General features: G+C 38.4%; 1 protein-coding gene and 1 long non-coding RNA gene across 14 annotated transcripts in view; one reads left to right on the top strand and one right to left on the bottom strand.

Annotated features, from left to right (window-relative positions):
* The window catches only part of NCOA7 (nuclear receptor coactivator 7), a 165923-nt gene extending 164275 nt beyond the window's left edge, over positions 1-1648 (top strand). For 8 of the 10 annotated variants that reach the window (XM_060616580.3, XM_060616577.3, XM_060616583.3 and 5 more), the window contains one exon: positions 1173-1644. In XM_060616580.3, the coding sequence (XP_060472563.3) occupies positions 1173-1388 (216 nt within the window). In that variant the 3' untranslated portion in view covers positions 1389-1644. Of the gene's footprint in view, positions 1-1172 lie in introns of all 10 variants that reach the window. The other 2 variants (XM_078447280.2, XM_078447279.2) reach the window with 2 other exon arrangements.
* Positions 1-10515, bottom strand: part of LOC132667614 (uncharacterized) — a 31595-nt gene that overhangs the window by 15401 nt on the left and 5679 nt on the right. For 2 of the 4 annotated variants that reach the window (XR_013555756.2, XR_013555755.2), the window contains exon 4: positions 6670-10261. The exons of 1 other annotated variant lie outside the window; for it this stretch is intronic. This is a non-coding gene — a long non-coding RNA (uncharacterized LOC132667614). Of the gene's footprint in view, positions 1-6669; positions 10262-10515 lie in introns of those variants that run through there. One more of the 4 variants, XR_013555757.1, reaches the window with a different exon arrangement.

The raw sequence follows: 10515 nt of genomic DNA on the forward strand, positions 1-10515 counted from the left end.
TTTTTGATCCCAGCTATCCTGTCTCTGCCCCCTAGGTCCTACAGATGAAGATGTCAGTTTTCATTGCTTCTCAATTTCTCAGTTCATGAATCTACATCAAAAGACTAGGGTGCAAGGGAGCAAACTAATGTCTCACTAGGCTCTGTTGAAAATGGTTTAGATCTATGCCCATGCTACAAGTCACCAGGGACATCCTGAATGAGTGTAAGACATATTATTGCCCTTTATTTTATGTCCTTTTCTTTATTTACTTTTAAAGTTTTAAAGCCTTGTGAAACAAGACTAACAAAAGAACACTTTGCTTTTGAGGAAGGCATTGAGAGTCTCTTAAACAAGAAAGGGAAGCTAAGATTCATGTTCTTTTTAAGATGCCTAACTTATTTTTACAAATATAAGCATACAAAGAAAGAAAAGGAGGTCTAAGCCAAAGGGAGTTCCAGAAATTCTAGGTCAGTTACACTTACCCCTTATGCAAATATCAAAAGTTCCTCTGACCACTTCCTTCTGCCCAATTGGGTCACACAGTTTTTCTCAGAGGAAACCCTAACCTCAGAGCATCATATCCTCTGCTCCCACCTCCTTGCCTAGGACTATTATCCATAGTGATTCCCTAACAAAATTGTCTTTACTGAGAAAATTAGTCTTTACAATTCACACCAAAATCTAAGGTCTTACTACCCTCCTTTCTAATTCAAATTTCTAGTGGTTCAGAATAAAAACTAGATAGGGCCTCCTTGGTGTGGTCAAACCACCAAAATGGTGTTTCTTGATAAAATATCTTTGAGGATCTATTGTTTATTTTCTAGATGAGTGCTGCTCAATAGAACATCCTACAGTAATGTAAATTTTTCACTGTCCTTTATGGTAGCCACTAGCTACCATTAATAGTGTTGAACACTTGAAATGGGACTTGGGGAACTGAAGAGCTGAATTTTTAATTTTAGTTCATTTAAATTTAGCCATATGTGGTCAGCAGCTGCCATTTTGAACAGCACAGTTCTAGATGAAGATTTGACACAGCCTAATTGTATTTCATCAGCAATTCATCAGCAATCAACTCAGATTATTATTTCCTCACCAGAAGAGAACTTTTAGTTCTGAGTCCTTTCATTTATGCTATTATCTACATGTGTGGCACCACCTAAAATAACAGTGTGTGTCTTACTGTTTAGGTGAGCAACCAGGGAGCTGAGTTCCCTGAATCCTTCCACACTGAAAACTTGAATCTCTATAGGATTACTGAAAACCTCTCCCAGGCCTTGTTTCAAATCAAGATTTTCTGCCATGGCCATCAGCATGTGTTTTGTTCCTACACTGGACATTCTACTGCTAATGGTAGTCCTGTAGGATGCCATATCCCTCACCAGGCACCCATCCACAATGCATGATAACCACAGGAAGGAAAAACAATTTATTCCTTACACAGAATTGTGCATCCAGTTTCAGAATCATCAAAGAATAATGAACTGCCAAGAGTGCCTCAATTAGGAATGCAAGATGGTACAGCCACTCTGGAAAACACTATGGACTTTCCTCAAAAAAACTAAAAATAGAACTACCCTACGACCTAGCAATTGCACTACTAGGCATTTATCCATGGGATACAGGTGTGCTGTTTCAAAGGGACACATGCACCCCCATGTTTACAGCAGCACTATCAACAATAGCCAAAGTATGGAAAGAGCCCAAATGTCCATCAATGGATGAATGGATAAAGAAGATGTGTGTGTATGCACACACACACACACACACACACACACACAATGGAGTATTACTCGGCAATTAAAAAGAATGAAACCTTGCCATTTGCAACTACGTGGATGGAATTGGGAGGGTATTATGCTAAGTGAAGTTAGAGAAAGACAAAAATCATATGACTTCACTCATATGAGGACTTTAAGAGACAAAACAGATGAACATAAGGGAAGGGAAACAAAAATATAAAAACAGGGAGAGGGACAAAACAGAAGAGACTCATAAATATGGAGAACAAACTGAGGGTTACTGGAGGAGTTGTGGGGGGGGGGCTAAATGGGTAAAGGGCACTAAGGAATCTACTCCTGAAATCATTGTTGCACTATATGCTAATTTGGATGTAAATTTTTAAAAATCAAAAATTAAAAATAAAATAAAAATTAAAAAATCCATTGTTACAGAAAAAAATTTAAAAGAATAATAAAATGACTGGTGGAAAAAAAAAAAAAAAGAGTGCCTCAAATAAGTTCTATTTGGTGACCAATCTTCTTTACTAAGCTTGCCAGCTGGGATGCCCGCTAGCAACATGCACACCCAGAGAACCTTGCATGTGGAGAAAATTTTCACTATCAACATGTTAGAATGAAGGGTGACCAAAAAGCATTAAAGACCATTAGATGATCTTATTGTCCTATTTATTCGTCAACAAGGGCCCATCATTTGACCAACCACTCCACTTCTAGGGTTACAAAAAGGAACCCTGATTTAGCTTCTTAGTAACCCTTGAGGAAAATGCTCAACAAGAAACACCAAGAAACACATTCACGTTCAATAAACTTGGATGACATGGCATGTTTTCTCATGTCTTGGCAGGTAAAAAAAATAATCCTCCTTACCTTGACATACTTTGAAAACAATGGAATTCAGCCAATGAGTTCAGCCTTTATTCCCTACAGCAATCCTTATTGGCTTAACCTCAATCTCCACTAGCTGATGGATCAACAGCATTTTACCTAACAGCTGACTCGGATCAGCCCTTTGATCTTTGAAGACTCCAGTTAACAGTAAGGATATTTCTACTAAGATATTCTGTGTTGAGGTATTGTGTCAACCTTTAGAGTTGTTAAAAGGCCCCATTATTACTCCATACCCAGCAAGGCCTCATCTTGTCCTCTTGCAGCATCTTGTTTCTCTATTAGGTTCTCCAAAGGGTCAGAACAGTGGATAGGTTTGACCTGGGGTGCCACAGGGAGAGTTCACCGTATAAGGCATAGGTCACATTATCAGATCATCCAAGTAGAACTCAAAGCTTCTAAGGACTTCAAAAGGAGCAGGCATAGTGCCTAAGGCATGGATTCTGGAGCCAAACATTCTGGGTTGGAATCTCAGCTCTAGAGCTTACTATTTATGTGAACTTGGTTAAGTAATTTAACGTTCATGTGCCTCATTTTCTTTAAGTGAGAATAATAATAATGACCACCCATGATTGTAGACCACCGTGATGATTAGAACGCTCAAAATAGTGCTCAGCATAAAGTAATCATTACTAAATAATAAAGGAATTCTTCCTTCAAATGGAGAAAAAAAAACTAATGATGTGAGTTGCAAAGGAAAATTCATTTTCTAAGAGAGCAACTTACTTATGAAAACTATTTTCAGACACATTGAAATGGCTCCTATTTGCTCTTTAGATATTTTTACTAAGGTTTTGTTTCCTTTTTTTATTACAAAAGTAATACATGTTCATGATAAAGTTTTCAAACAGTACAGAAGGCAATTCAGTAAAAGGCAGACATTTCTCCCTTACATTCCCAGAGGTAAAAAGCATCAAACTTCCTTGTGTTTCCTTCTGGATCATTTCTGTGCACATATACTTATTTATATCTTCTTCACATTAACAGAAGCATACTGTACATACTGTTCTTCAGTTGTCTTTCAAATTTAACAGTATACTGTGAACATTTTGTATCAGTATATGCGCTTCATTCTTCATTGCATGGGTCTGTCATTTTTAAACAGTTTGTCATTGATAGAATTTTTTTGGCTATTACAAATAATTGAGTAAGATCCTTCTATATAGTGTATATAGTGCCTTTATGAATGATATATGTTTTAGATAATCTTTAGCAATGAGTCAGAGTTATACTACACTTTTTGTTTAAAAAGATACTATTAATTATTCCTTCATAAAAGTTATACTAACTTGTTTACACCAACTATATATGAGTATGCCAGTTACCTCACACTCTCACCAACACTGATTATGTTCCTCTTTTTAATCTTTGCTAAAATGTTATCTTTTTTTTCACATCAATGATGTTGAACATCTTTGGCTATTTTTGTGTTTTTCCTGAATGTTCTGTCCAAGTCCTTTGCATTTTTTTCTATTAAGTTTTCATCATCTTACTGATTTGTAAGCATTCTTTGCATAGTCACAAAATCAGCCATACACACACACACACACACACACACACACACACACACACATATATACACACATAATATTTTTTTCAGAGGGAGCCTGGGTGGCTCAGTTGGTTAAGCGTCTGACTCTTGATTTCAGCTCAAGTCATGGTCTCACGGTTTGTGGGATCGAGCCCTGAGTTGGGCTCTGTGTTGACAGTGCAGACAAAGCCTGCTTAGGATTCTCTCTCTCCCTCTCTCTTTGCCCTTCCCCTGCTCGTGTGCTTTCTCTGTCTCTCAGAATAAATAAATAAATGTTAAAAAATATATTTCATTCAGGTTATATTTTTAATATACATGAAGAGTTTCTTAATTATAATTGCTTTGTAGTCATATTTATTAATCACTTTCATTATAACTTCTGGGCCCCAATTTATTAGATCAAATTTATTTAGCATGATATCCACTCCTCATGTAAACATCTTCCAAAAGTATGTATCAACACAATCCTTCACCTTATCTAAAATTATCCTCTTGCTTATGCTATGCTAAATTACACACCCCTCTCATACTTCAGAATATTCAGAAATAACCTCCTCAAAGATAAATTCCACTTTGCACTAGCCAGTAATCATCCTGTTAATGCATGTCAATGTCTTCAGGAAATGTTTTGGGACAAGAACTGAATGTTCATCTTATTCCCCCAGTGAGTTAGCTAGAGCTGAGCAGTGTTGATGGACAACTTCCTGGATCTCCAAACCGTGTCACAATGCCTTAAGGAACAACTGATGTGATAACAGTAATAACAGTGCTAAGGGAAGAATGAGGAGGACAGGTAACATTTACTGATCATGACTCACCTTCCATTTTTATATGTGTTATTTGATCCTCAAAATGAAGACAGTATAATTATTACCTCTGTTTTAAAGATGAAGAAACTGATTCTTCAGGAGAAGAAATCTTGCTTGAAGTCACAGAACTCTTGAGGGTTATAGCCAGGATATGTTTAGTTATGACTGACCCCAGAGCTGAGCTCTTAACCATAGCAGTACACTGACATTGTATAGTCTCTGCAATATCTCTACTACCTGGTTACCCACACTCTGCTTCACCACCTGAGGCACCAAAATCCACAGTCCTCTACTCTAGACAGAAAGCTCCTTAATGGCTGGGAGCTCCTCTTATGGCCAATCAGGTCTTATCTATCCTTATAACCCCAATGTTTGGCAGGGTGCATGATACCCTGGAGGCATTCAATAAATGTTTGTCAAGTTTAACTGAAGTGCATTACTGAAGGAAGTGAGCCCCAGAGAAGTTAATGGATTTGCCCAACATTCCACAACTAAGCATCAGAGTTGGGACTGAACCACAGGTTTTGGATTCCTGGCTCTCTTCCCCCTCCTCCACCCCATACAATATTCAATCACAAACTTCCAAGCATGTGTCTTAAGACTGTGGTGCAGGAAAGAATGATCCTTCCTCTAGCTCCTCAGGTACTTCCCTTTAGGTCTTAGGGTATAAGTGAGAGAAGACGGGAAGATATTTGGGGGGCATGGTGGTCGTGATGGTGGTGGCATGTGTGGTTGCCCTTGGGAGAAGAATTCCTTCATTTGTAGATCTCTTAGTTATTGGCATTCTGAAAAATGTAGGCTGTAGGGAAGTTCCAGGGCCTCAGGGATTTAGGACACTGGCTGGGGGTTACATTTCGTTTCCAAAAGCAAATCCTAGAAAATGGTTCTGAAGACCATTTAAATGAAGAGGAAACTACCCATTGAGTTTGCACTTAGGTTATGGGATTGAGAGAAGAGTGCTAAGTCAAATGATAAACTGGATTCTCTAGTCTAACTTATTGTGTTTATTTAGGAAGATTTATCAGGCAAAGACAAAAACAACCAAGAAGGACATTTTATAAGAGCATCTTTCATAAAGTAGATAATGTGGGTATGGGCAAGGTAATACAGTGTCTGATACTATGTAAGCATGTAGTAAATGTTAACTAGATCCTGCAACCTCCACTTATTAGCTGGTTTCTCATCTGTAACTGTTTCCTCTGTGCCTCAGTTTCCTTATCTGTCAAATGAGAGCAATAGTACCTTCCTCAAAGAGATATTGTGAGAATTAAATAGATTAATATATTTAAAGTGTTATTATAATACATACATTTACTTGTTTTTTCTTTACCCTTTAACTGTGTTTCTAAGATTCGTTCATGTTGTTACTGCAGCTATATTTTACTGTGTGTGTGTGTTAAATATTCCTCTGGTGAATATACCACTATTTATCCACTATTTATCCATTCTCCTGTCAGTGGATAGGGTTATTTGCAGCTTTGTGCTTTTTGTTATGTTTGGTTGACAAAATGTGAAAGACTCTCAATGGATGGAGCTGCTGGTCCCTGGGGTATGTGAATATTGGGTTTACAAAACCCCACAATGTTTCACAAAGCAATTGTATCATTTACATGCCCACCATAAGAATACCTAGTCCAACATCTGATATTGTTAAATTTCTTCATTTTTGCCATTTTCAAGGGTGTGCAAGGTTATTTCATTGTAGTTCTAATTTGCATTTCCCTACTAATGAGGATGAACATCTTCTAATATGTTTCTTGGTCATCCATGTTTTCTCTCTTGTGAGATGCCTATTTATGCCTTCTGCCTGTTTCTTCTAGTCTGTCTTCTGGGAAGTGGTCACATGAAATCCTTGCTATTCCTGCCTTACAAATAATAAACATTAGTCAGCCTGCTAATCCTATCTACTTCTGATGAGGAGGACAAATAATATGATGAAATCAGAGGTTCTCAGGCCCTACAAAAGTATTGTCTCAAAAGTCTCCCTGAAGCAGGCAGTATCTAGGGAAGGAGTGAAAAAAGAGGGTGTTTGTTGGATTACATTTTGCTTTGCAGATTTGGGCATGTATTGGTACTTATTAATCTGGTTACGTGATTTTTTTTAAGAAACATCATAAAGCAGTTTATTAAACATTTATTGAGTACTTATGAGATAGGTACTATTCTAAGCATGTTACATATATTCTCAATTAATATTCACAATAATTTATGATGGTCAGGAGATAAGATACTACTATTTCCCAATTGAGGAAATGGAAGCCCTGAAAAATTAATGACTTGTCCAAGGTAGAATTATTACATGGTGGAAAAAGTCTTCAAATGATAGAAACAGGCTTCCCCAGTCCATGCCTTTAACCACTCAGATAACCACAGAAGAGAGCGAGTTGGTTGGGAGTATAGCAAAGATGGAAGGAGGGCATGGTGGGTACCCAGAAGCCATTCGGAGAACTTATGGGCCTTTGGGGTCTATGCTGGGCAAGGATGAAAGTGAAGATGGGAGGGCAACTCAAAGAATTGAAGAAAGATCAAGAACAGAAATTAATAAGAAGTCAGGAAAGTGTCAAAGTTGCAGAGGTGTGAAGGGTCACTAGAGTTCTGGTTTTCAGAGCATGTGAGTAAACATAAAGTTAGGATTTTGCCACAGGAATGAGTTGTGTTAAAGAGGAATGGAGGCAAAGGGCAATGGAATCCAGGTCCTTGAGGAGCTGTGAATCATGGGCATGAAGGCTGTCTGAGATTACAGTGGGAGTCTGGCAGCATTTGTGTGGGCCAGGTGCTGAAGCTTTCAGTGAATCTGGGGGAGTGACCTTAAGCTGGTGGATGATGATGATTACACCTCATGCTACAGCATGAGACTCAAAAGGGGGCATAAACTGGGGAGTTTCATACAGGTAAGAATGGAATCACCTGGAACTGGCAGCTAGAAGCTAGGAGAATATCAACACTGCATCCACATACCTCTCAGCATGTTGAAAGGCAGGGGAAAAAGCAGTTTTTGTTTGTCAGGGCTCAAGGGAAGTGATGTCTTTGGGGGAAAAGCCAGGTTTCACTTGAGGCAAGAAAGTGAAGGTATGGCTCTGTGAGGATGTTGAGGCTATAGAGAGTGCTTACGATGAAACTGTGGCTTCTGCAGTGGAAAGAGTTTCAAAGAGGTCAGCGGTGGAAAGAAGCTGGGGGAAAGAAGCATAGGCAATTTATGTACGAGTAAAGAGTTTGAGGGTAAGTAATAAGAACAGGAATGAATGGTGTAGATGAGTTATTTGGCCTTGAAGTTATAAAGAAATGCAAGTGTGGATCTGACTAAAAATTGACACTAACTTCAAGATGGTGGGGTGTGCTAATTTACATAGTAGCTGTCTTCTGTCCATTGGGGGCAACAGAAAGTACCTCTGGTCCTACTGAAGGGGTGGAGGATAGCCCCCTCTATCAACCACCAATTAAATCGATCCTGAGTAGGTTGGTTCATCTTCCTGGGTCTCATTTTATCCACTTCTAAACCAGGGACAATAATATCTACCTCTCTGCATTGTCAGAGAATCAAATTAATGTACATACAAGAAAGTGCTTTAGAAAATTATAAAATGCCAGACAAAGGTAAGTTAGTACTACTGATTAGGGTGTTGGTTATATCGAACTTTGTTTATGCTGAATTCTTTATCAAAAATACAAAGTCCAAGTGTAACTTTGTTCCTGATAAAGTAAGAATTACTTTCAACAATTTGTTTGAAGACGTGGCTTTCAGGAAAGCACTATGGGGGAAAAAAAGCAGAAATGTTTGCATTACACCTGTACACAAATAAACAAAATAATTCATCAGGGGAATGGCTGGAATCAAAGTTGTTGTAAGAAGGGATTTTTTTTTCTTTTGTCATCCTTTCCACTACAAATGACTTACAGTTTCCATTTAAGAACAACAATTCAAGACTTTCCTTCAAGCACTTTAGCAAAGCTCAAACAGCCACAAGTTGGGACTCTGGGCCACTTGCCAATATTTATTCAAAGAGAGTTTTAAGTAAGGCAGCCCAGTAACCAGAAACTGGAAATTTCTCTCCTTTCCCACAGATAAGCACTCCTCCCTCCCCTTCCTTCGCCTGACACGTCACTCATTCCAACAGATGGAGGCCAGTTCACATCTAATATTTAGTACCAGGCAATAGCCATTTTAGCCTGAAATATTTCCTTTTATACTGCTTTTCTTAGGGAAGGAGAAATGTGTTCATGCTTGTTTTCCTCTTACCTTCAGAAAAATCAAATTTTCTTAGGGCACCTGGGTGGCTCAGTCAGTTGAGTGTCTGATTTTGGCTCAGTCATGATCTTGTGGGTCCTGGGTTCAAGCCCCGCATCAGGTTTTGCACTGACAGCATGGAGCCTGCTTCGGATTCTCTGTGTCCCTCTCTTTCTGCCCCTCAGTCACTCACACTCATGCTCTCTCTAGCTTTCAAAAATAAATATTTTTAAAAAATTAAAAGAAAAGAAAAATCAAATATTCTTGAGACACTGGTGAAATAGCAAAAAGTTATCTCCATTTACAAAATAGAAGCCAGGGAAGGTCTTTGTATTTATGTTTAGGAAATTTCTATTTAGGATGTGGAGAAGGGTGTCTACTGTGGAGACACAGTGTGAGATTAAGATAAATCCACCCACACACTCTCCCTATCTCACTGAAAAGGGAAGAGACACACTATACTGTATCCGATGTATAGTTGTACCAGTTCTATAGTCCATCTCTGCCAAAAATACGAACAAAATTTGCCTGAAAATGTCCTGTACTTTCTGATATCGGGGTTGAGCAACTCAAAAATTTATGGAATGAGATGTTTATTTATTAAACAGAATGATTAAAGGGAATGAAGTTCATCTGGAATCCTGAATTTAAAAAAAATCTGTAAGGATATTTTCCTTGTGGTAAATGTAATATATTTTCATTGTTGAAGATGTAAAAAATACACATAAACAAAATCAAGGAAAAACATCAAACCATAACTTATCCATCCAGAGATCACAGTGCAAATATATTGGTATATATCCTTTTCGCATTTTCTTACAAATCCATATGTCTATATAACAGGGACTCATACTAGACGTAACATCGTGTAACCTACTGAGCATGCGCATGTGTCAAAGTACTGTGGTGCAGAGCACAGGTTCCCATCAAGCTGCTTGAGTTGGGGTCTCACCTCTGTCATTGATTAATGGGATGACACTGGGCAAGTTTCTTAATTATTCTGCCTATGGGATTGGAGGTTTTGAGCAGAGGAGTCACAGAATCTAGAAGTGGAAGGATCAGAATGCCATCAGCTGAGGTCAGAGGTCTGTGAATAAGAGGTTTATAGTAGGGTTATCAGCAGCAGTTCAATCTATTGGACACCCAAATGGAAATACCAAGTCTGCAGTTGGATTGTGATTTGAAGAAAAGGATGAATAAAGTTAGAAATGTGGGAGTCATGGCATATAGATGTTTCAAGCTTTGAGACTGGATAAGATCAAGGAAGTGAATGCAGATAGACAAGAAGAGCAAGGAGTAAAATCTGGGGCACTCCAAGACCAGGGGTTTAGAGAAGATGTA

This window comes from Panthera onca, chromosome B2 (genome assembly GCF_046562875.1).
Source record: "Panthera onca isolate mPanOnc1 chromosome B2, mPanOnc1 haplotype 2, whole genome shotgun sequence".
Taxonomy (NCBI): domain Eukaryota; kingdom Metazoa; phylum Chordata; class Mammalia; order Carnivora; family Felidae; genus Panthera; species Panthera onca.